This window comes from Hippocampus guttulatus, chromosome 11 (assembly GCF_054856545.1).
Source record: "Hippocampus guttulatus isolate MCC_2025c chromosome 11, RoL_Hgut_1.0, whole genome shotgun sequence".
NCBI classification, from domain to species: domain Eukaryota; kingdom Metazoa; phylum Chordata; class Actinopteri; order Syngnathiformes; family Syngnathidae; genus Hippocampus; species Hippocampus guttulatus.
Genome location: NC_141271.1, coordinates 7,773,179 through 7,796,327, shown reverse-complemented (window position 1 = coordinate 7,796,327; position 23,149 = coordinate 7,773,179). Strand labels below are relative to the sequence as shown.

General features: G+C 41.0%; 1 protein-coding gene across 3 annotated transcripts in view; it reads left to right on the top strand.

The window, feature by feature from the left end:
• usp9 (ubiquitin specific peptidase 9) overlaps window positions 1-23,149 on the top strand; it is a 46,641-nt gene that overhangs the window by 5,733 nt on the left and 17,759 nt on the right. For 2 of the 3 annotated variants that reach the window (XM_086123218.1, XM_086123217.1), the window contains exons 3-23: window positions 2,567-2,712; window positions 7,109-7,188; window positions 9,422-9,534; window positions 10,333-10,551; window positions 10,651-10,766; window positions 10,839-11,090; window positions 11,183-11,318; window positions 11,394-11,546; window positions 13,213-13,317; window positions 13,498-13,704; window positions 13,790-13,926; window positions 17,627-17,760; window positions 17,851-17,941; window positions 18,038-18,151; window positions 18,232-18,460; window positions 19,560-19,655; window positions 19,748-19,959; window positions 20,046-20,286; window positions 22,089-22,238; window positions 22,362-22,482; window positions 22,593-22,723. In XM_086123218.1, coding sequence (XP_085979344.1) covers window positions 2,567-2,712; window positions 7,109-7,188; window positions 9,422-9,534; window positions 10,333-10,551; window positions 10,651-10,766; window positions 10,839-11,090; window positions 11,183-11,318; window positions 11,394-11,546; window positions 13,213-13,317; window positions 13,498-13,704; window positions 13,790-13,926; window positions 17,627-17,760; window positions 17,851-17,941; window positions 18,038-18,151; window positions 18,232-18,460; window positions 19,560-19,655; window positions 19,748-19,959; window positions 20,046-20,286; window positions 22,089-22,238; window positions 22,362-22,482; window positions 22,593-22,723 — 3,183 coding nt within the window. Of the gene's footprint in view, window positions 1-2,566; window positions 2,713-7,108; window positions 7,189-9,421; window positions 9,535-10,332; window positions 10,552-10,650; window positions 10,767-10,838; window positions 11,091-11,182; window positions 11,319-11,393; window positions 11,547-13,212; window positions 13,318-13,497; window positions 13,705-13,789; window positions 13,927-14,074; window positions 14,114-17,626; window positions 17,761-17,850; window positions 17,942-18,037; window positions 18,152-18,231; window positions 18,461-19,559; window positions 19,656-19,747; window positions 19,960-20,045; window positions 20,287-22,088; window positions 22,239-22,361; window positions 22,483-22,592; window positions 22,724-23,149 lie in introns of all 3 variants that reach the window. The other variant, XM_086123219.1, reaches the window with a different exon arrangement.

Genomic DNA, 23,149 nt, shown 5'->3' with positions numbered 1-23,149 from the left:
TCTTGCATGTTGCGGTACTACACTAACATTATACAACTCTACATTCGGACTTGCTGTGTTAAGCCATGAAAAGAAATTGCTTAAAAATCCACTATATAGCTGACGTTCCGAAGATGAACTACACCGTTGCGGGGGTTCACTAATAATATAACCCTATAAAAGTCAAAAGAAATACACATCCTTTGAAGACATATACTTGCAGAGTAATATTTTCACCATGTGGCATTTTATAGGATTTTCTAGAATTAATAAGACAAGAAGTCAAACACTCTTGTGGGTTCATGCTGAAGATGCTCGCTGATCTGAAATCTCACAAGTTTTGCGGACATCACATGTGATATCACACAATACATTTGTTCGGTTTTGTGCCACAATTAGATGGGGGTTGGGGGCTAACTCTCAGTTCCCTTATTTTGTTGCTTTGCCCGCAAGACCAAACACAATAACTTAAAACAACTTCATTGTTTTTTAAACCAAGATTTGGGTTGATTTTTGAATTGTACATTCTTGTTTGCATTTGACTCAGATGAAATCACTGTTCTTTTGCTTGTGACCTTTGAGACAGTAAAGATGATTTATTGATCCGTCAAGTCTTAAGTTGATCATACAGACGTATACTGTAGATGAGCCCGAAGCTGTATCAAAGCCTTTGCCTCGTGAAAGTACGGATGTATTTTGGAGGGAAACAGATCTCCGGATGAGAATTTTGCTCTTACAAGGGCAAGTCAGTCAATTGAAAAGGGCGCAGGGGGAAGCATTCTGTGACTTAAAACATCTTCATTGAGCAGGTTGTCCCTCCAGCTCACTGCCAACAAGGTGACCATGTACACTTTCAACTTTCAGTGTCAACTAATAATACAGTAAATAGGTTATTTCTGATATTGAGCTTGTAGTTAGTACTGGAGCGTGTGGTCACATAATTTAGTAACGATACTATCGACAGTTTACTTTATCAACGATGAAGGAAATTTTTAAGTGCCCTTGCCCAATTTCAGACACTGCATCTTAGGTTTTTAACAGATTTTTAGTGTTGTACCTTACCACGCATACTCACAGATGCCCAAGTGGATGAAAAGAGAGGGGTGTGGGGAAACGGAAAGAGAGGGGCAGTGAAGACGAGGCATCAATGAACAGAGCCCTCCTGAGTGATAGACAAGGTGTGTGTGTGTGTGTGTGTGTGTGTGTGTGTGTGTGTGTGTGTGTGTGTGTGTGTGTGTGTGTGTGTGTGTGTGTGTGTGTTGATGAGCTGTGGTGATACGTGAGAGGCAAGCTGTATATGTAGGTCAGCCAAGCAGCAAGCAGGAGGAGCCTTCACCACCCCCCCCCCCCCCCACATTTCGTATTTCTCACTTTCGCATTCATCCATCCATCGTGTTGACTTTCTCTGGCGTGTTTGACACCTGCCCTCACACCTGCCTACAGCAACATAGAAAATAGATGTCTCAAGTCGATACCAGGGTTCGGCAACCCGCGGCTCTTTCATCCTTATGTTACGGCTCTGCGTGGCTTCGGAAATTAAACTAAACTATCCGATTGAATAAATAAGTGACCGATTGAAGTGTATATTTGCCTCAAAAACGCTTATCACTTCTTTCTTGAGACCTTTTGCAACTCCAGTGTTCACTCTTTGTCTCAGTTATTCACATGTTTTGGCACCCACCTGCATAATGTGAAGTCCAAGCCTGTTGCATTTTCATTCTGCCACATTTGCACCTTTTTGTGCCTTGAATCCTAGATTCAAGCAGTGAATGAGCATTTCCCTTATCTCTTAAATATTATTTTATCTTGTCTTGAAATAATTTTTTTCTGGTGTGGTGGCGGGCAACTGAGCATTGACGCTATGTAAGCTTCCAGGACAAGTTTGTGTATTGTTTACCAAAGTCTTCATTTGCATATTTACTGACAAATATATTCAAAAGACTTATTGGTCTGGAAATTAGTACCTATGCAATTTTCTGTACGTTTCTGCGAGCAGAGGTTCGTATTTAGGCCAACATTTCTTGTCAAGATTCTCTCTGGTTCTAAATCAAAGTGGTGATTTCTTCTGGGATTATACAACATGCCTGTTGCAACTGAGTGCAATTTTGTTGTTATATTCACGCATAACAGTAAATGTAGGATTTAAATAAAAATATCAGATCAAATGCAATGCTAAGAGAGGGCAATGTTTCTCGGGAAAATTGGGAGGATTGACGTTGGGCAATAAATGGAAACAAAATGCAAACAAATAACCTTTTTCTTATATCAGTGTCCCGGTGTGTCAGGACTCACAATAGATTGTGGGCCCTTTATGGATAGGTGTATCAGATTGTGTTTTTGTCCAGCAATAAACAAATTTTCTCTGAATGTCAGCTATTTCTACCAATTAATTGGTTAATTTCCTTCATTCGGTGGCTGGTTTGAAATAAAATATGATCTTTGCTCGTAACGTCTATAAAACATGGTTCGCAAATTTGCTACAATTGGCCAATGTGAGTGGCAGCAGTTGAGAACCATTGCCCTATGTTACTGTGGTTCTGGGTGTATGACTGCATTTATTTCAAATTTTATATTTCTTATATTTTAGACTTCATCTCCTAACTCATCTAATGAGAACTCTCCAGTGAGCCCACCGGGTGAGCACGGACAAGGGGATGGACCGCCCCAGCTGGAGGAGGAGGAGCCCGCTTTCCCCCACACTGACCTAGCCAAGCTAGATGACATGATCAACAGGTACACAGGAAGCCTGCACTCTCTATCACGTCACTGGCTCCCCATTCATTTTAGAGTTATTTTCAAGATCCTCTTATTTGTTTTCAAATCTCTGAATAATCTCGCGCCACCTTACCTCTCTGAGCTCATCCGCCCCTACACACCTGCCCGGCGCCTCAGGTCTGTGGACCAGACTTTATTAGAAGTACCAAGAACTAAACTGAGGCTCAGAGGGGATCGAGCCTTTTCTGTTGCTGGTCCCTCTCTCTGGAATGACCTCCCACTAAACATTCGGCAAGCCTCCTCGCTGCCCATCTTCAAAACCCTCCTCAAAACTCACTTGTATTCTTTGGCATTCGACTCAGCATGACTTAGATTTGTTCTTGGTTTTACTGTTTGGTGCTTTCTACCGCCTTTATTACCGATTTGTCTTACTGTTTATTGTGCATGTTAAATTGCTCCATGTACAGCACTTTGTATGCAGCGATGGCTGTTTGAAAGTGCTCTATAAATACTGTTGACTTGACTTGACTTGACTTGACCTTCGCTGTTGTTAACTATCTATGTTGTTAATTTGGCACAAAACTTTTCATTCGGGATGTTCAATACCACTTTTTTTCCCCTTCAAACTGCTACCAGTACCTAGACTCAACACATGAGTACTCTACTCATGAGTACTCACTGATACCGATACTTTCTATTAAATCAATGACAGATATTAACTCATTGAATACCACCCCTTTTCACTGGAGCAACCCCCTCAATCCCTCACATTTTACTGAATTTCGACTGATTTGCAAGGCCCACAGAATTTTCTGCCCTATGGCTATAAATACATGCAACCTGTCAAAAGAAAGGTGAGACTCTCTTCTTTCAGCAGAAAAAAAAGATTGTTTCTAGCTTTCTCCGTTCGTTGGCAATCAGCATTAGAAAACTGCTAAGTTTGATGGAAAATGCCGATTTTCTGCAGAAATCCAGAGAAAATGAGTTTTTTGTAAAAGCATGCATTTCAAGCATCATTTCAAGTTTTACACTATTTTTTGCTTTTGTGGCAGCTCAAATACCTCAATAATGTGTTCCTCCTACAAAAGAACATTACAAATAATGTTTTTGTCGCAAAATAATTTATTTGCACATATCAAAACTATTGAACTATGAACAAAAGTGCAGCTGTGGAGAAGATGGTTTTTGGCTTCCATCCAGTTTGTCACCACATCGATTCATCCCACCACGTCCAGATGCACGACCTATAAATTATAGAAACATAAAAAGTTGCAAATATATCTTGCTGCAGAGTGAGGTACAATCATTTTATTTACCTTTCTTTCCACCACCAAAGCGAGGAGTCGTCATCTTTTGGCTTCTGGTTGGACAATCTGTAATGTATAGAAGTATGTACAATTACCACACTTTTATTTTTCAATTTTTTTTATTGTTGCTTTCCACTTACATTTCAGCATCTCTCACACACACACATACATACTCGCACACTGCTATTTACACCATTCATTCCACGTTGCTCAGCATCCAATTTGAAATGAAATGGAAAATGAATTTAACACTAGTGGTTTTAGCAGAGCTGAGCGGACCAAATGTGTCCTGTTTTTTTTTTGTTTGTTTTTTGAAAACCTATGGCGACATGCAAGTCAGCGCATTTACGGCGCATATTTTCATCCACATCTACGAGACGCATCAACCGTACATAAATGATGAGTGTTACTGGCAACTTCATAGTATAGCGGGGAATGTAGCGGTACATAAAAGTGACTGAGGAGGCATAAGAAGTGATGAAGTTTTGAATGGGAACTTGCAAGCTAGTCAGGAGTTACCTCCTCGTTCCAGCGGCTCTGGCGAGGACTCTCAGCTGCTTTCCGTTATGTCCGAAGGCACATATTCGTCCAACATCGGGATCCAAATCGCTCTCCAATTCATCGTTTTCGCCGTCGTCTTTACGAGACGATTCCAACGAATCGCTGACGTGTGCCCGGCGTCGGCCATGCGAAGCAATGCAGCCTCTTTGCCGGCATCGCTGGAAGTCGCCGGGGAGACGATTTGTGGGCGACGTGGGGCATCGGGAGGCACAAAATGCTCTGCCAAGCGATGATCGCTGACGTGGAGCAAGTTCATCTTCATCAGATGAACTCGAAACTCGGCGTGAGCTATGCGGGCTGCGTGTAGCACGCCATGTTTGTGCAGGCTGACGTTCGTTTGACGGGTGCTGCTTTCGATTAGTGACGGAAGCGTCATTTTCTCTTCCACACAAACACCATCTCCTTTGTTGTTTTGTTTCGAGGACGCTTTTATACCGAAAAAAAATCATTTTTATTAGTTATTTCCTTTTCTCCATCACTGCTAGTTGCTAATGTTCCAATCCACTATCCACATATGCCCCTCCTTCACTGTACGCCCTTTCTACTACTTCTGCTGCGTGATCCTGGTTGATTTTTGCACCACTGCCACCCGATGGCCATTTTTTTGCTATTTAACATTGCCGTCAAGCCTAATCCTGTGGTGAGAAGTTGCATTGGACTCTCTTGCACCTTCCCCCATGAAAACACGTGATTGACGTATTAATACGTCATGGGAAGGGAACGGCTATGCGCAAATTGACGTATTTATACGTCAAAGGGTGTAAATGAGTTAAATGAATAACATGATTTCAGTTAATCAAAATGACCTTTAGTTTATTTCTGGCAAAAGGCAGAACAGTTGCTCTCCAAAGGAGAATTGAAGTCAAAAATAGAACACACGCAACAAATTTTGAATTTAGGATTCATTTGTAATAAATAAAGTGACAACTCCCTAAATTGTTATCTTTGTTCAAAATAAATTGAAGTGCAAAATAATACAGGTTCAGGTGTTAACTGTTAAGCATGACTATGAATTTGGAAGATAGACCTGGGTGATAAGTGTGAAAATTGTTATCACAATGTAGGTATTTCATGTCAGCCAATATTGATGAATATATAGCAGTTTGGAAACTTTAGATCACTGCAAAGAGTTTTACAATGGCCCAGGGTCACTGTCTGGACTTGTACCAGACATTCAAGTTTGGATGCTGTACTATTTTCAACAATCCATCTTGCATTTTGTCACAGATGTTTGCTCGGACAGTTGAACAAACAGACTCAGGAAGAGATTGTCTTTTCTGCCGGCAGGAGGCGCAGTTTTCTACGAAGCCACTCCGTGTGCGCTTACCAACTGACACATGACCTCTTCTGCAGCCTCTGCCGGCTTTTTAATTGATCGTGTATGCAAATTACAAGTGATATATCAGAAAACCACTCCCTTCTTCATTTACATGTCATGCCTCTCAGCCCAGCCCACCGATACGCTCCTCAGAGGCCAAAACATCTCTCGGTACAAACAATGGATACATTGTTAATTCAATGGGTATATTTCGCATGAATTGAGACACTGGAACAAACTCAAGGACATCTTATCGTGCTGCTCACCCGAAGTTGAACATTCCTGTTTGTACTATCTGTTAACAAGGCCTCAGTTTCATTCAGCTCAAGTTCACACTTTTTCCTGTGTGCTCTACAACGCGTGTGGCGTTTGAGGTCAATCAAGCATACAACATGAAACTTTTAAACATGATAACCGAGTTTGTCTATACTCTATCACAGTTCGTCATTTATTCACGTTCTTTACAGTGTAGCAGAGCGCTATGATGCGATGTCGCATCAGATTTCTTCTTTGTGTTCAAGTCATGTACATCTTTATATGCGTGTAGAAAGAGAAACCGCGGTTGAAAACTGGTTAAATCCTAACTATTCCAAAATGTTACTTGAAGTACTCTTCCTTTTTTCCCCCAAATGCAATTTTATCATGCGTGATGAAATAATTAAATTATTAATTTCCTACTCCAGGAGAATTGGCAACAGCAATTTGCCACCCCTTTGTGTCCAAATGAAATTTTATTCTGATTTGCCTCTGTGTGACTGTTTTTATATTTAAGCCGTGTTAGATATTTGCAAACAGCCGTTTTTACTTGGGGACAGAGGGGATAGGGATGGGTATCTTTTACACTTGAACAAGTTTGATTTAAAAAAAAAACAAACATGCAAAATAATTTGGACTACGTTGTATAATTTCCATTTTAATGGGCAAATGAGAGGATTGACATGGATTAAAATGTTCCATCGCCTAGAAAGATGTTCTGTCAGCCATCCATGCTATTTAGTTCCCGATAGTAAAATGGCCCCATTGAGGACATTATTGGTTGCCATGTGGGTACCAGATACATTGGGCCCTATATCGACAACTTGTATCATTACTCACCCATTCCTACTTGTCAGGACTGTAAACTAGAACTCTGACCTCTCACCAAAAAAAAATTGTTGATCCATACATTGCACTGTTCTCCATGCATCTGTTGGAATTTCTTGATGATTGCTCCTGTCTTTCCTCCCAGGCCTCGTTGGGTGGTTCCAGTTTTGCCAAAAGGAGAGTTAGAAGTCCTTTTGGAGGCTGCTATAGACCTCAGTAAAAAAGGTAGGAATGTGCACCGCAAAATTCGTTTGAAATGTGCTGATATGTACCATAAATTACACATTTTTAATTGTATAAAGTAAAATTCCACAACCAGTGCAAAGAATTACCGTGAATGAAAAAGTATTAATTCGCCTTCTTCGCAATTTATTTATTTTGCATACTCAAACAGATCAGACAAGGTTAATCCAAGTAAACATAAAATGCATTCATTCATTCATTCATCTTCCGAACCGCTTCATCCTCACTAGGGTCGCGGGGGGTGCTGGAGCCTATCCCAGCAGTCTTCGGGCAGTAGGCCGGGGACACCCTGAATCGGTTGCCAGCCATTCGCAGGGCACACAGACACGAACGACCATCCACGCCCACACTCACACTTAGGGACAATTTAGAGTGTTCAATCAGCTTGCCATGCATGTTTTTGGAATGTGGGAGGAAACCGGAGTACCCGGAGAAAACCCACGTATGCCTGGGGAGAACATGCAAACTCCACACAGGGAGGCCGGAGCTGGAATTGAACCCAGTACCTCTGCACTGTGAAGTCGACGTGCTAACCACTGGACTACCTGGCCGCCCTAAACATAAAATGTAGTTTTAAATTGGTGATTTTGATTATTAGGGAAAAAATTTGAAAGATACCTGACCCATCGTGGAATAGGTACTTCCCTCAGCCTATAATAATTGGTTGAGCCAGCCTTAGCAGCAGCAGCAACAACTCTATGCCATTTCTACAATTGGCAATGAGTCTTTCACATCTGTATGGCAAATATTTTTTGGCCCACTCTTCCATTGAGAATTGCTTTATTTGATCAACACTGGAGCGTTTTTGAACATGAACTGCCCGTCTAAAATTCTGCCTGTAATGCATTTCAATGCGATTCTGGACTTGTCCAGACCTTCACTGAGTCACTCTAAAACCTTTTTGTTTTTTTTAAGACAGTTGACTTGCTGGTGTGTTTTGCATCATTGTCCTGCTGTAGAAACCAAGTGCGCTTCAGCTTGAAGTCTTGAACTGCTGGACGAACATTCTCCCTCTAGGTTTTCTGGTAAAGAGTAGAAATCCATACTTGCATCAATCACAGCAAGTCGTCCAGGTCCTGAATTATGGTAGCCATGGCATAATTCAGGACCGGGATGACTTTGCCTGGTCTCTTGCCTATTGCTGAGCCATGAAGGGAGGCTGACAGTTCTTTGGATGCTGTCCAGGATTTCTTTGTGACCTCCTGGATGAGTCGGAGCTCTGCTCTTTGGATAATTTTTGTAGAGTGGCTTTTCACCATTGCTTCTTTCCCCATTTGTTGATAAGGGCTCTAACAGTATTTTGCAGGAGTCCTAATGTGAGGTTCAGTCAGAACAAGAAATATCGCCTTACCTTGTGTGTCTCGTGTTTTGTTTTTTTTGTTTTTTTGATCCAAGGGGAACTCCACGGGTGTTGCTTTGATTGGAGAAGAGGAGGGTTTTAACATCGCTAGTTGATCTGGTGACCAGTGGCTTTGTTATTACTTTGGCTGCTAAATGCCATCTTGGTTGACAGTTGAACAGTTTTAAACAAATCAACACAGTCTGCAGATATGCCAGCTTCCTCTCTCCCCACTCCAAGCCCGCCCCTTTTTGGTTCTTTTCCGGCCAGTATTAGCTCGCTGTGTTGCAGTAACTCTTGGTCCCACAACTTGCAATGATTATATTGTCCTGCATTGCTTATTTCCCCACTCTGGGGCGGGGGTTTGGTGGGGTGTCAAGACAGCAGTTTTGTTTTCTTTTTCTTATTTAATATTGGGTGTGGTCAGTAACTCGGCTCGCCCCCCAAAATATGATAAGCCACAGTAATTAATGATTTAACATGGGGACAATTTTGAAAGACGGAGTTTGCCAAAATATCTCCACATAGATGTGAAAGTCTCATTTCCATTTAGAAAAAAAGATGCTCGTTTCCAGTTGCTGTTTTCACACAAGGCCAGGCAGATTGGAATTGCCTTTTTCCTTACTAAATAAAATCAACATTGAAAAACTGCATTTTGTTTACTTGGCTTATCCTGATGATTTACATTTGTTTGATAATCTTAAACATTAAAGTGGTGTTACTATGCAAAAGAGTAAGAATTTGAGAAGAGGGCAAATACTTTTTTATGACACTATGTCTCACTGTCCTCATTGCTATTTGAAAATGGGCAACAACCCCATGCAGTTCGTTGACAGTTATGTGTGCTATGTCAGAAATCATGTTGTCTTCCTGCAGGACTGGATGTGAAGTGTGAGGCTTGTCAGAGGTTTTTCAGAGATGGTCTGACTATCTCGTTTACAAAGATCCTGACTGATGAGGCAGTCAGTGGCTGGAAGTTTGAGATTCATGTGAGTACCTTTGCACTGCTGATGTAGCTTATTCAAAGAAATACTGTGACGAGTGGGTTCCATAAGTTTCTAAGCATCTTACACTGCCTGTAAAAGCAGGCTTTAAAGGTACTCATTGCGGTATCAATTGATTTAGGGTTATTAACACCACAATTACAAGAATACGTATTTTGTTATTTTTTACATTAGTTCCTGGGCCCAAACGTTTATGTCGCCAATAGTTTTATTTACGCCGATCAGCCAAGGTCCTTGGAATATTTACGTAAAACAGGTTGAAGACCTGTAGCTGCTCTACACTACCATGTGGAAAAAGGACTAAATCGATCCAAAACAATGACATCATAAAAGCCCTAAGGCAGAAATTATAAAAATAGAAACTACAATTACACCAGTTTTCTTTTAGCATGACTAGAACATTGAATCTTTTTCAGACTATCCTGTTAACAGCCACAGACAGCACAGAGACTGAAGTGTATGGCAGCAAATAGTCATCCAATAGCATTGCAGACCCCTCTCTGATGTAAAAGATTCCTGGGTGGTTCCTTGTCCATCTTAAAAACCCTACCATCCTTAGACAAAACTGTGATGCTAACCCGCTAAAGTTCATTGTCCTGGTGTAAGTTTCCTGTAGTGTGAACAGGCCTGAGTAGAGAGATCCCAATGAGGAGACATGATGGTATTCGTGCATTCCCAGTTGCTGTTAAGAAGGGACTTATGTTTGATGCGCATTTGCGTTTACTGATTGTATTAATTGTTTTTCTTTCTTTCTTTGCCTTTTTCTGCAATCTGTGTTTACAGCGGTGTATCATCAATAACACGCACCGCTTGGTCGAGCTGTGTGTGGCCAAGCTCTCTCAGGACTGGTTCCCTCTACTGGAGCTTCTGGCCATGGCCACCAACCCTCACTGCAAATTCCACATCTATAATGGCACGCGGCCTTCTGAGACCGTACCCGCGGGAACACAGTTGGCCGACGACGACCTCTTCGCCAGACCACCAGACCCACGCTCGCCTAAGGTATATCACTGCTCATGCTATTTATTATGGAATCAAAACATCTTGCGTTTAGTTGTTTTCAAAGCAGGTTACACCTCCTTTCTCTTTTGTCAATTCCAGGGCTGGTTGGTGGACTTAATAAATAAGTTTGGCACATTAAACGGGTTTCAAATGTTGCACGATCGCTTCATGAGTGGCGAAGCACTGAACGTCCAGATCATCGCTGCACTTATCAAGTAAGCTTGTTGACGAGCTTTCCCAAATGTGCGGTCCTGACTAGTCATGTTTCTCATTTTTTTCCATTGCAGGCCTTTTGGCCAGTGTTATGAGTTCCTCACCTTGCACACCGTGAAGAAGTACTTTCTCCCCGTCATTGAAATGGTCCCCCAGTTCCTGGAGAACCTCACCGACGAGGAGCTTAAGAAAGAGGCCAAGAATGAAGCCAAAAATGACGCACTGTCCATGATAATAAAGTCTCTAAAGAGTCTTGCATCCCGTGTACCAGGGCAAGAGGAGACTGTGAAGAATTTAGAGATTTTTAGGTTAAAAATGATTCTTAGGTAAGGACAGTGCGTTGGAATGGAAAATCAACACATTAATGCTGAAGTGATCTGAAATAAACTTTCTTTTTTTTTTCTCTCTCTCTTGCCAGGTTATTGCAAATTTCTTCTTTTAATGGCAAAATGAATGCACTAAATGAAGTCAACAAGGTGATCTCAAGTGTGTCCTACTACACTCATCGGCACAACCCCGAGGAGGATGAATGGCTGACTGCAGAGCGCATGGCGGTGAGCTCAGTCACTCAGTACTTCTGCACTCCATTTTGGTGACTTTACTTCACCGTATTTATTTTTGTGCCTCAGGAGTGGATCCAGCAAAACCACATCTTGTCCATCGTCCTAAGGGACAGCTTACACCAGCCTCAGTATGTTGAGAAACTGGAGAAGATCCTTCGCTTCGTTATCAAAGAGAAAGCTCTTACCATGCAGGATCTCGACAACATCTGGGCAGCACAGGTGGGCATCCCAGTATTGTCCTAATAATGTCCTTATGATAAAACTGCTGCTTTAATATAGTGGAACTTCCTTTTTATATTAAAATGCAATGTGAGTTTGCTAACATACCTTCGTTGTGTTCTGAACAGCAGTGTGTCTGCAGGTCCTTAGTCTTATGTGAGGTTTTCTACAATGAAGTCCCTATCATTCTTAAAGATCCTACTTCATCCTTAGATATAACCCCTCAAAGATCTTAATGCCACATACACATATGCATCAGTTGTCCAGTTATGTCCAACGAGTTTCTGGCAATGTGTCATTTTATTTTGTAGAGCGTAGTGGCTTTTGCATGAATAAATGCCATTACATACAGGCTGCAATCTCTCAATTTCACAAACAAATTCCAATGAAGTTGGACAGTTGTCTAAAGCAACAATGAATACGTTTTGCAAATCTTTTTTCAACCTATAGTCAATTGAATTCACTACAAAACAGGATAATTATTGTGAACGTGAACATTCCCACAACGAAAGGAGAGGCATATCTTAACCATTTTTACGTCATCATCATCCCATTTAACAACACGTAATAAGTGTTTGCAAACTGAAGATACTAATTGTTGAAGCTTTGTAGGGGGAATTCTTCCCCCTACTCGCGCACTCATACTACGGAACCACACTGCCATAACACATGCAGAATGTGGTTTGCCGTTGTCTTGCTGAAATAAGTAGGGATGTATCTGAGAAAGGTGTTGCTTGGAGGGCTGTGTATCTTGCTTCAAAACTGCATGTCCATTTCAGCATTAACAGATGTATAAATTACCAATTCCATGGGCACTAACATGCCATCATATTCTGGCTTTTTGAATTTAACAATCTGGATGGTCTTTTTCCTCTTCGTCCCAGAGGATACGACAGCTACGATATCCAAAACCAATTTGAAATGTGGGCTCGTCAGACGTCTGTACAGTTTTACACCTCGCGTCAAACTATCTTAAGATGAGCTTGGGCCTAGAGAAGCTGATGGCATTTCTGGTCATTTTGATAAGGATATGGTTCGTAGATGATGAAATCCCTAAATTCCTTACAATTGTGCGTAGAGAAAAGTTCTTAAACTGTTGGACGATTTGCTTATGCAGTTGTTCACCAAGTGGTTAACCTCGCCCCATCCTTGCTTGTGAACAACGAAGCCTTTCAAAAATGCCCCTTTTCACACCCAATCATGAGACTCACATGTTTCCATTTAACCTGTTCACCTGTGGATTGCTCCAAACAGTATTTTTTTTTTCTTATTTGTATTGAAACTGTAAATTTCCCCAGTGTGGGACAAATAAAGGATATCTTATCTTATTCCTCAACTTTCCCAGTCTTTTTTTGCCTGTCCCAGCTTTTTGGGAATGTGGTGCAGGCATCAAATTTAAAAAGAGAATATTTTGGGGTCGGGGGAAACACTAATTTGAACATTAAATCCTTTTGGAGTGTTTTCAAATGGATATAGTATAGTTTTATATATCGTACCAGTCAAGAAAATGTATCATGAGGAAGAAAAAAATGTCAACCCGGATTGAAATGGAAATTTATTTTACACATACCAACAACAGTAGAGCTCAGAGTCCCAAAGTATACATTGATAAATCAGTTTACTGTATATGTAATGGTCATTTTTTTTCCACTCCCTCTGCGTGCAGGCTGGGAAACATGAGGCCATTGTGAAAAACGTCCATGACCTCCTGGCCAAGCTAGCATGGGATTTCTCACCTGAGCAGCTTGATCATCTATTTGACTGTTTTAAGGTGAGTCGGAGTCTTAATAATTTGCCGTTCATAAAGTCTTAGATGTAGTTGTATGTATTTTAATTCAATAATATTCCATTAAATGTTTTTTTAACTGTTTAAAAAAAACAGGCAAAAACATTCTGCTGTTTAATGCAGTGGATACCACCAGCAGACATCACTAACTGTTTCCCCGTGCAGGCAAGCTGGACGAATGCCAGCAAGAAGCAGCGTGAGAAACTGCTCGAGCTTATCCGGCGTCTGGCCGAGGATGACAAAGACGGTGTGATGGCCCACAAGGTCCTCAATCTGCTGTGGAACCTTGCCCACAGTGACGACGTGCCTGTAGATATAATGGACCAAGCTCTTAGCGCTCACATCAAAATATTAGATTACAGCTGCTCACAGGTAAGTTTGTAAGATTTGTTTTTATCTTGATATAACAATGTGTATGTATGTATATGAACTGACAATGTTAGTTTTATATTCATAGGACAGAGACACTCAGAAGATCCAGTGGATTGATCGTTTCATAGAGGAGCTGCGAACTAATGACAAATGGGTTATTCCTGCCTTGAAGCAAATCAGAGAGATCTGTAGTCTTTTTGGAGAAGCTCCACAGAACTTGAGGTGAGCTCATGGCCGACATTCATCGCAGTTGAGCACAAATGAGCAAACTTCGCGACCAGTCTGTTTGACAAGACTCCGAGCTGTAATGCTTTTTGTCTAGTTCCTACTTGACAATATGTAGTTTGTTTGGATGGCTGTTGTTTTTCAGAAAGAAAATGCGAATTAACATGCAAATGAACTTAGTGGGGTAAGTGTTAGTACCAGGGTTTGACCTGCTTTTCCACTAGCCAATAAGCTTTTACTCTTTGACATGTTATCATGGACGTTTCTGCCATGAATCCGCTTTGGCCAATTATTTCTTGGGTTCCATCTCAAATAACCATATTTCATTTTTTGAACCCCAAGTGCATTTAGAGTCATACAGATACAGTGGAACCTTGACTCAATGTTAGTTACACACAACATTTTTGTGGAAAAGCTGCCTCTAGTTTCATACATGTTTCGTATGCAAAGCATTTCAGTATGGAAGCGTGATCGCACAATTTAACATCATTGGCTCCATGCGTAATTCATTGCGATAGTTGTTTTGTTTTTTTTACTTTTAATTAGACCTTAGATTGACCTGAAGGTTACTATTGGCTGTTAACGTTCCCAGCAAGACATCAAACTCATTGTCTCCACATGCAGCAAATGGAAAGCTCTTGTGTGTGCAGCAGAGGTTCCGCTTACACGTATGCTTCTTTCAATCACAATTCTAAAAGTGGCCGCCTAGATATCCGAGTAACGTGGCAAAAACTTTGACAATTTGTGTCTGATATACAGTGGGGCACAAAAATATTAAATCGCCCACCAATTGTGCCAGTTCTCCCACTTAAAAAGATGAGAGGGGCCTGTACATCTCATCATAGGTATACCTCAACTATGAGAGAGAAAATGAGAAGAAGAAAAACAGAAAATCACTGTCTCATTTTTAAAGAATTTATTTGCAAATTATAAAATAAGATAAGAAAATCTTTATTAGTCTCGCAATGGAGAAATTCCCAATTCACAGTAGAACAACAAAATATAGGAGCTGCTGGAAAGGCAGCCACTCTCGCGGCGCCATTTTGAAGTCAAAATAACAAAAATAACACAACACAACACATAGGACACAGACAGTCGTGTAATCTTCACCACTTTTCTGCATACACTTTGTTGTCTGAAGCAGTTATAGATGAAAGAGGAGAGGATCAAAGTCTCCTTTCACCAGTGGGTCAGAGACGTCATGCTGAAAATGTGCACACGTCTGCTACAAGCTAAGTTTTGAAAGCAAACACGAAGCTTTAGCGTCCATTGACGAAAAGAGATTAGTTCACTTCTCCTGTCCCACGTAATCCGCTTCAAACTCCAAGCCGCGACTCCCAGCTCCAAATGGTGGCAAATAAGTATTAGGTCACCTTCAAGCTCGATTTCAGACTCTCACAAACATATATCTTCTACTATAAAAGGCTGTTTGATCTTGTTCATCAGTGTAAAAGATGCCTGTCTTTTGCCAACAAAGGGCATCTTATGAAAAAGAAGCAGCTAAACCAACGACGAAGTGTGCGCGTGCATGTGTCATACTCAAGCGGAACAAAAGCATGGTGTAACTTCATTCAAATAAATGACCCGTCGACTCTTGCAATAAGATGGTATTGTGCATATTAACACGATTAAACACCTCTGGATAGAGACATGGTGTACAAGTAAGAGTGTTGACCATGTAGCCAGTAGAGTAGAAACTCCATAGTACAATGTCCACAAAATCATTAAATATTTTTTAAACATTTTAAATAGCTTAAAAAATCTAATTGTCATGATTGACTGTTCAAGAATTTTATTGTAAAACATTTTTGACCCCTATCATTCAGTCCTACGAAGCACATGGTTTAAATGGTGTTTAATCTTTATATTGGCCAGTTTATTTCGCTTTTTCATGGTTGCCTTGACTTTATATGAAGTACTATATGTTAAAATGAAATTATCTAAATTCCGCCTTTTTTCTCCGCGTCATTATTTTTCAATAGTTACCAAATGTATATAATGTGTATATGTATATATGTGTGTGTATATATATATATATATATGTATATACAGTATACTGTGTATATATATATATATAAATGTGTATATATGTATATATATAGATGTGTGTGTGTATATATATACAGTATATATATGTGTGTGTGTGTGTGTGTGTGTGTGTGTGTATGTATATATATATATATAATCTTGACCAATATGAAATAGTTATGTGACATACTTAGACAGTACCTTGAGACAGAAATACGCAAGGTGATTTGAGATGGAGCCCCATACCCCCCAAGGCCAGCATTTGAATATCAGTGGTGTTTCTTCTTGCCTTGCTCCCATTTAATTCACTGTGTACTGTCACAACCGTCTAATGATAGTCATCTGCCACAACGGGACACAAGTTCAGTTTGATACAGATAATGGTGAAACAATTTTTGTGTGTGTAATTGTATTCCGGATTTCAACATAAGGTCTCTCTTTATTCAGTTTACTTTTTTCTTGTAGATTGTGTCATCCAAAGTTTGTTTTGGAGGTGTCGCCTGGAATCATGCATTTAATATTAGGTTCAGTATTTTTGCCTAGGTTAGTGCCATGTTCCCGGAAATGTTTGTTTACTCAACAGCAGATGAGGCGGAGCCCTACATATGTATATACAAATGCATGTCAAACAATGTTCCCGACATAGTACAATCTATGCCAAGAGAAACTGGAGTTCAATACTCAATGAAAGGATTTTGGTGAACCCCTATTCGCAGAGATTAGGGTCTGAGCCCTTCAGCAAAAATGGAAAATTCATGACTAATTAACTCCTCCCTTGAAAGGAGTTTCAAATTGCATAGAGAGGCCACAAAATGGCGGCAAGCACTTTAAGGGATTGATGTTGTATGTTTTAAATATACAGTCTTGTACGCATATTACATTAATGACAATTAAATAGCTAAATTATTCAACAAAAAATATTGTCAATATTAGCTAGCATATTAACCTATGCAAAGCTAGTACAAACAGATTTATCATACATGGGCAAACAAATACATTCATTAACATTTTAAGCAAACTGTCATTAAGTCATGAAACACGACTTTACCATTTAAATTCTCTTGACATCTGTGTTTGAGCAATAGGGTTTATGAACAGAGGCGATTGCTCTTACCTTTTTTTATGATGGGAAAATGGTCACTCTTTCAGAAGTTCATTGTGTCTTAAGTAGATGAAGCACCCAGCCACTCGTCAGGGTGCGGTGTTTGAGTGCAAACAAATCTTTTAAGGAAATAGAATATTTCCATAATTTATCAGTTCAGTTTGAGCCTAGCCATTGCCGGTTAAATGAGAACAACCAGTTAATAATCCAGACAGACTCCTGTGTTGTTGTCATATGGTTCTCATTTGTATTCATTTATTTATTGATAATATATAATTGATAAATTATAAATGTATTTTTATACCATATAATATAAATATATAATTGATCATATATAATTATTTCATGGGTGCAAGTCAGGAAATTACAACTATGGTATTTTTTTGCTACATTGTTACACACACACAAATCTTGCTCTATGCTGCAGATAAATACCAATGCGAAATGAGCCAATTGTCATCCTCCTCGCCATCGAATTTGCAGTCTTTGTTGCTTCATTGCTCGATATTTTTGTCCTACCCTTGTTCCCTTCTATATACCTCACTCTTCTTACTGTTAACTTTTTAGTCAAACCCAGAGAAATCCACACGTGTTTTACCGTCATGACCTTATCAACCAGCTGCAAAACAACCATGCCCTGGTCACACTCGTGGCTGAGAATCTGTCAGCCTACATGGAGACAATGCGGCAGTTCTCCAAAGGTATACATTGAAGAGAAAAATAAACACGGAAAGTGAAGTAATCAGATGGATATATACTGTATGTATTTTATTTTTTTAAAATGATCGCAGAAGAACAGGCAGAGTTTGACCCTCAGATAGTCCGACCGGGAAGCCGCTACAGCCATGTCCAGGAAGTGCAAGAACGGCTTAACTTCCTGAGGTACTAAAGGACACTGATATACAAAGATAGTCAAATGACAGGAAAGGTGGTGTGACTTCCAGTTGCTCGTAATGATCAAATGTTTGTTTTTGCCAGGTTCCTTCTTAAAGATGGCCAATTGTGGCTCTGTGCTCCTCAGGCCAAACAGATTTGGAATTGTCTGGCTGAGACTGCAGTCTTCCTCTGTGACCGTGAGGCCTGCTTCAAATGGTATCATTCACTTTGATCCTGGATTTTTGTGTCTTCCGTACACAAATGTGTCGAACAACATCCCAAATACCACATTGCAGGTACTCCAAACTAATGGGCGATGAACCCGACCTGGACCCAGACATCAACAAGGACTTTTTTGAGAATAATGTCCTGCAGTTGGACCCATCCTTGTTGACGGAGAATGGCATGAAGTGCTTCGAGAGGTTCTTTAAGGCTGTGAACTGCAGAGAGGGGAAACTGGTGGCCAAACGTAGGGCCTACATGATGGATGACCTGGAACTCATAGGCCTAGACTACCTCTGGAGGGTAAGAAGTGCTCATTTTGTGTTTTTCTTCCAAATATTTACTAGCATATTTTCTTGGCATACACAGATCTGAAGTGATGCATTTTCAATGATCCAAACATACAAACCATTATTTCACAAGTATCACAGGTATAGACCCAGGATCGGCTTTTGTTAATTGGAAAACTACTGGACACAGGAAGGAAAACCCCAATGTCTCCACCACTTGTAAAGGTCCACCATAGAATGCCCCACTCCACTGAGGCCCCCGTGTGTTTCTTAAAGCTGCGACGACCAAATTTCAAAATATGAACGCAACTTCATGAGTGTTACATATTTAATGAATTAGATAAAAGTTATACAGTATTTGTAAACTTGTATGGCACCCATCCATCCATTTTCTACCACTTATCCGGGATTAAGTCTTGCAAGGGCCTTAGTAGGGAAGCTCAGACTTCCCTCTCCCCAGCTACCTTTTCCAGCTCGCCCCGGGGGGATCCCAAGGCGTTTCCAGGCCAGCTGGGAGAAACAGTCTATCCAGCACATCCTGGGTTGTCCTCGAGGCCTCCTGCCGGTGGGACATGCCCGGAACACCTCACCAGGCAGGCGTCCAGGAGGCCTCCTAATCAGATGCCCAAGCCACCTCCTCTTGATGTGGAGGAGAAGTGTCTCAACTCTGAGCCCCTCCCAAATGACCAAGCTTCTCACCTCATCTCTAAGGGAGACACCCTGTGGAGGAAACTCCTCTCCTTCGCTTGTATCCAGTATCTTGTTCTTTCGGTCATGACCCATAGCTCATGACCATAGGTGAAGGTAGGAACGTAGATTGACTGGCAAATTGAGAGCTTTGCCTTTTGGCTGAGCTCCTCTTTCACCACAACAGACTGAAACGAAGTCTGCTAAATGTGTTAGCATGAACACTGCCATAAATGGGTTAGAACTTTGTTGCGGACATGCCAGTGTGTCTGTCAAGTGGCAGATCAATGAACTAAATTCATTAAGCGACATCCTAGGAAGTTCATGCCTCTCTCACACATTTGTACCTTTCTTTTGGGATACAAGTTCACCCTCCTTTGAAGTAGACATGCATCATATTTACCATGTTTTTGATTTTGTGTCAGGTGGTAATTCAAGGAAGTGATGACATCGCCAGCAGAGCCATAGACCTATTGAAGGAGATCTACACCAATCTTGGACCAAAATTACAAGTCAACCAGGTACACACAGAACTGTGTCCAAACCTGTAATTTTCAGGTTAGAGGTCACCTTCTGCAAAAACAAGGTACTTGACGTTATGGTTTGCTTGCAGGTGGAAATTCATGAAGATTTTATCCAGTCATGTTTTGACCGTCTGAAGGCATCCTACGACACGCTCTGTGTGTTGGATGGAGACAAAGACAGCATAAACTGTGCACGCCAGGAGGCAATCCGCATGGTGCGAGTTCTCACTGTGCTTAAGGAGTACATCAATGAATGTGACAGTGACTACCATGAAGAGAGGACCATCCTGCCCATGTCGAGGTGGAATGACAAGCCTCAGCTATTCAACAAATGTGTGCCTTATTTTTCAGAGACTCCATTTTTACATGTTTTCTGTTTTCTTTCAGGGCGTTCCGGGGAAAGCATATCACGTTAATCGTGCGCTTCCCAAACCAGGGGCGGCAGGTGGATGACCTGGACATCTGGTCACATACCAACGACACAATCGGCTCAGTGCGTCGCGGCATCCTGAATCGCATCAAAGCGAACGCCGCACATACCAAGATAGAACTTTTTATCGGAGGGGAGGTGGTCGACCCTGCTGATGACAGGAAGCTGATTGGACAGCTGAACTTGAAAGACAAAACGGTAACTTAATCTCATTTTGTCTTATGACTCCTCTTGAGGATGGACTTTAATATAATCGCTATTGCCTAGGACAAAGTCTAAGAGCTGAGGCAGCCTAGACCTACCCAACATTGTGGGGGCGATCATAATCCACATTGCAAATTTTGTTGCTTTTTTTCGTTAACAGCAGTGGTCCAGTGGGCTCAGCAGTTAACTTTTAATATCCATGTATGAACAATCGCGTCTATAAATTAAAGAAATTAGTAAATAAGTGTGAATTGCTCTGAATGGAAAAAGGGAGTTTTCTTAAAGGAAGTCATTTCCAAAAAGGGAAGTTTTCTATTAGGAAGGCATTTGCAAGATGAGGAGTATCAGTATGTTCCAGTAGAATAGTGTTGTTCATAATTTTTTGATTTTACACCGAGCTCATCGATTGGATCGAAATCTCTCATTTGTATTTTTATGCAAAATGGATGATCAACTGAAATATCGTAATTTGCACTATCCATCAATGACATCATTGATCAGATACCCGAAATAAGACATGACAGCAAACACAACTTCTCCGGGATTGATCTGTGCTGTGTATATGAGAGCCTGAAAGCTAATATATTTTTAGCCTTTGGTTGTCTCATGTGGAGGGAAAGCTTTTTCGCCGGGAGGCAGAAGTTCCGCCACCGCGTCCTCAACCATCCAATCACAAAGTAATAGCATTCCTGAAGTTTTTTAATATTATTTATTTCTTGGTTGATAAAAACTCCATAAAACATTTCATTTATGTCAGAAAATGAACTTTTAGCAGTATGTGTGTTACTTATTTAATTTTAACTTCTACAATTCAAAATAGCTTTCATCGTTCAGTGTAAGTTACGTGAATTCTAGCCACGCGCATTCAAACAGTCACTGATGCAGGCGTGATGTTTGAAAACGAGCTCCGTTTTTGACAAGATACACTAAATATTTGTTAAAGGAGGATGCGAGATGTACTGCAGTTATCCTGAATTTGAGTTGATCTAGTCTTGTGACGTGATTAACAGATAGTCAATACAGTTTGCATAGATCGTGGCGAATCTGTACGGCTACACCCTAGCCCCAAATGGCTTTGAGTGTGCAGGGATTGACTGCACAGTAAATATACAAACCCAATTCCAATGAAGTTGGGAAGTTGTATTAAACGTTAAATCAGAATACAATGATTTTCAAATCATGTTCAACTTATATTTGGTTGAATATACTACAAAGACAAGATATTTAGTGTAAAAACAAACAAAGTTTCCATTTGAACATTAAATATATTGTATTTGTTGTGTATTCAATTAAATATCGGTTTAACATCCATCCATCCATCCATTTTCCGAACCGCTTGATCCTCACTAGGGTCGCGGGGGGTGCTGGAGCCTATCCCAGCCGTCTTCGGGCAGTAGGCGGGGACGCCCTGAATCAGTTGCCAGCCAATCGCAGGGCACACAGAGACGAACAACCATTCATGCCCACACTCACACCTAGGGACAATTTAGAGCGTCCAATCAGCCTGCCATGCATGTTTTTGGAATGTGGGAGGAAACCCACGCAGGCCCGGGGAGAACATGCAAACTCCACACAGGGAGGCCGGAGCTGGAATTGAACCCGGTACCTCTGCACTGTGAAGCCGACGTGCTAACCACTGGACTACCGGGCCGCCCGTTCGGTTTAACATGATTTTACAAATCATTGATTTCATTTCATTTCCTTTTTATTTATTTATTTTTTTAAACTTCTGATCGCCGATCTACCCCTGAAATCGTGTTTGCGTAAAGCCTATTAATTTTGTCATGTTTCTTTAGCTGATCACAGCCAAGTTAACTCAGGTCAGCACCAACATGCCCTCCAGCCCGGACAGCTCGTCCGACTCTTCCACTGGTTCACCTGGTAACCACGGCCACCACTACGGTGATGGGCCCAACCCCGAAGTAGAGAGCTGTCTTCCCGGTGTGGTGAGTTTGTACATGGTCACTTTTATAGAGTTGCACTTTAAAGAGTTGCCTCACAAATTGATGTTTGAATGTCACGTTTCTTAAAAGAGCATCTCTCGCTAAGTAACTTTTCCTGTTTTGCAGATCATGTCGCTGCACCTACGCTACATCTCCTTCCTGTGGCAGGTTGCTGACCTGGGCTGCCAACTCAACATGCCCCTACTTAGAGATGGAGCCAGAGTTCTCATGAAACTCATGCCCCCAGGTAATTGTTTCACTGTGCTTTCATTATTAGGCTGCATTTTTAGTTGAGTTGAGGGAAGCATAAAACTTAACTGCTCCATTGTGTGCGTGCGTGCTTGTGTTTTACTATAGATAACACCACTGTGGAGAACCTACGGGCTATGTGTTTAGACCATGCCAAGCTCGGGGAGAACAGCCTCAGCCCTTCACTGGACTCTCGCTTCTTTGGCCCCTCACCCTCACAAGTGCTCTACCTCATTGAGGTACAACTCCATCTAAAATGAATACAGTGGCAATGATTACATTAATTATACATACTGTATAATAAATAAAATAATAAAAATAAAAAGACAATAAATGTGAAATATTCATGCCAACTTAATATGAGTATGATGCCGTATTGTTGGTTCTGTTAGGGGCATCACAACTTGGCTCGAGTCCCCTCTATAAACGGCTTAATAGTGTCGGACCCTGTTAGAGTAAAAATATTGGGCTTGTACATTCAATGCAACATTTTGTAATGGTTTCCATTGATATTATTTCAGTGGTAAGCCATCCTTCCTGAGTCAGTAGTTGGCATAAGAAAAACAGCATACTTTTCTGTCAGATATTCTAAATCTTAAGTTTACAAGAAGGTTTGGAGCAAAGTTGGACATCCTTTTTTGCCATGAGTCCTTCAATTGCCATAC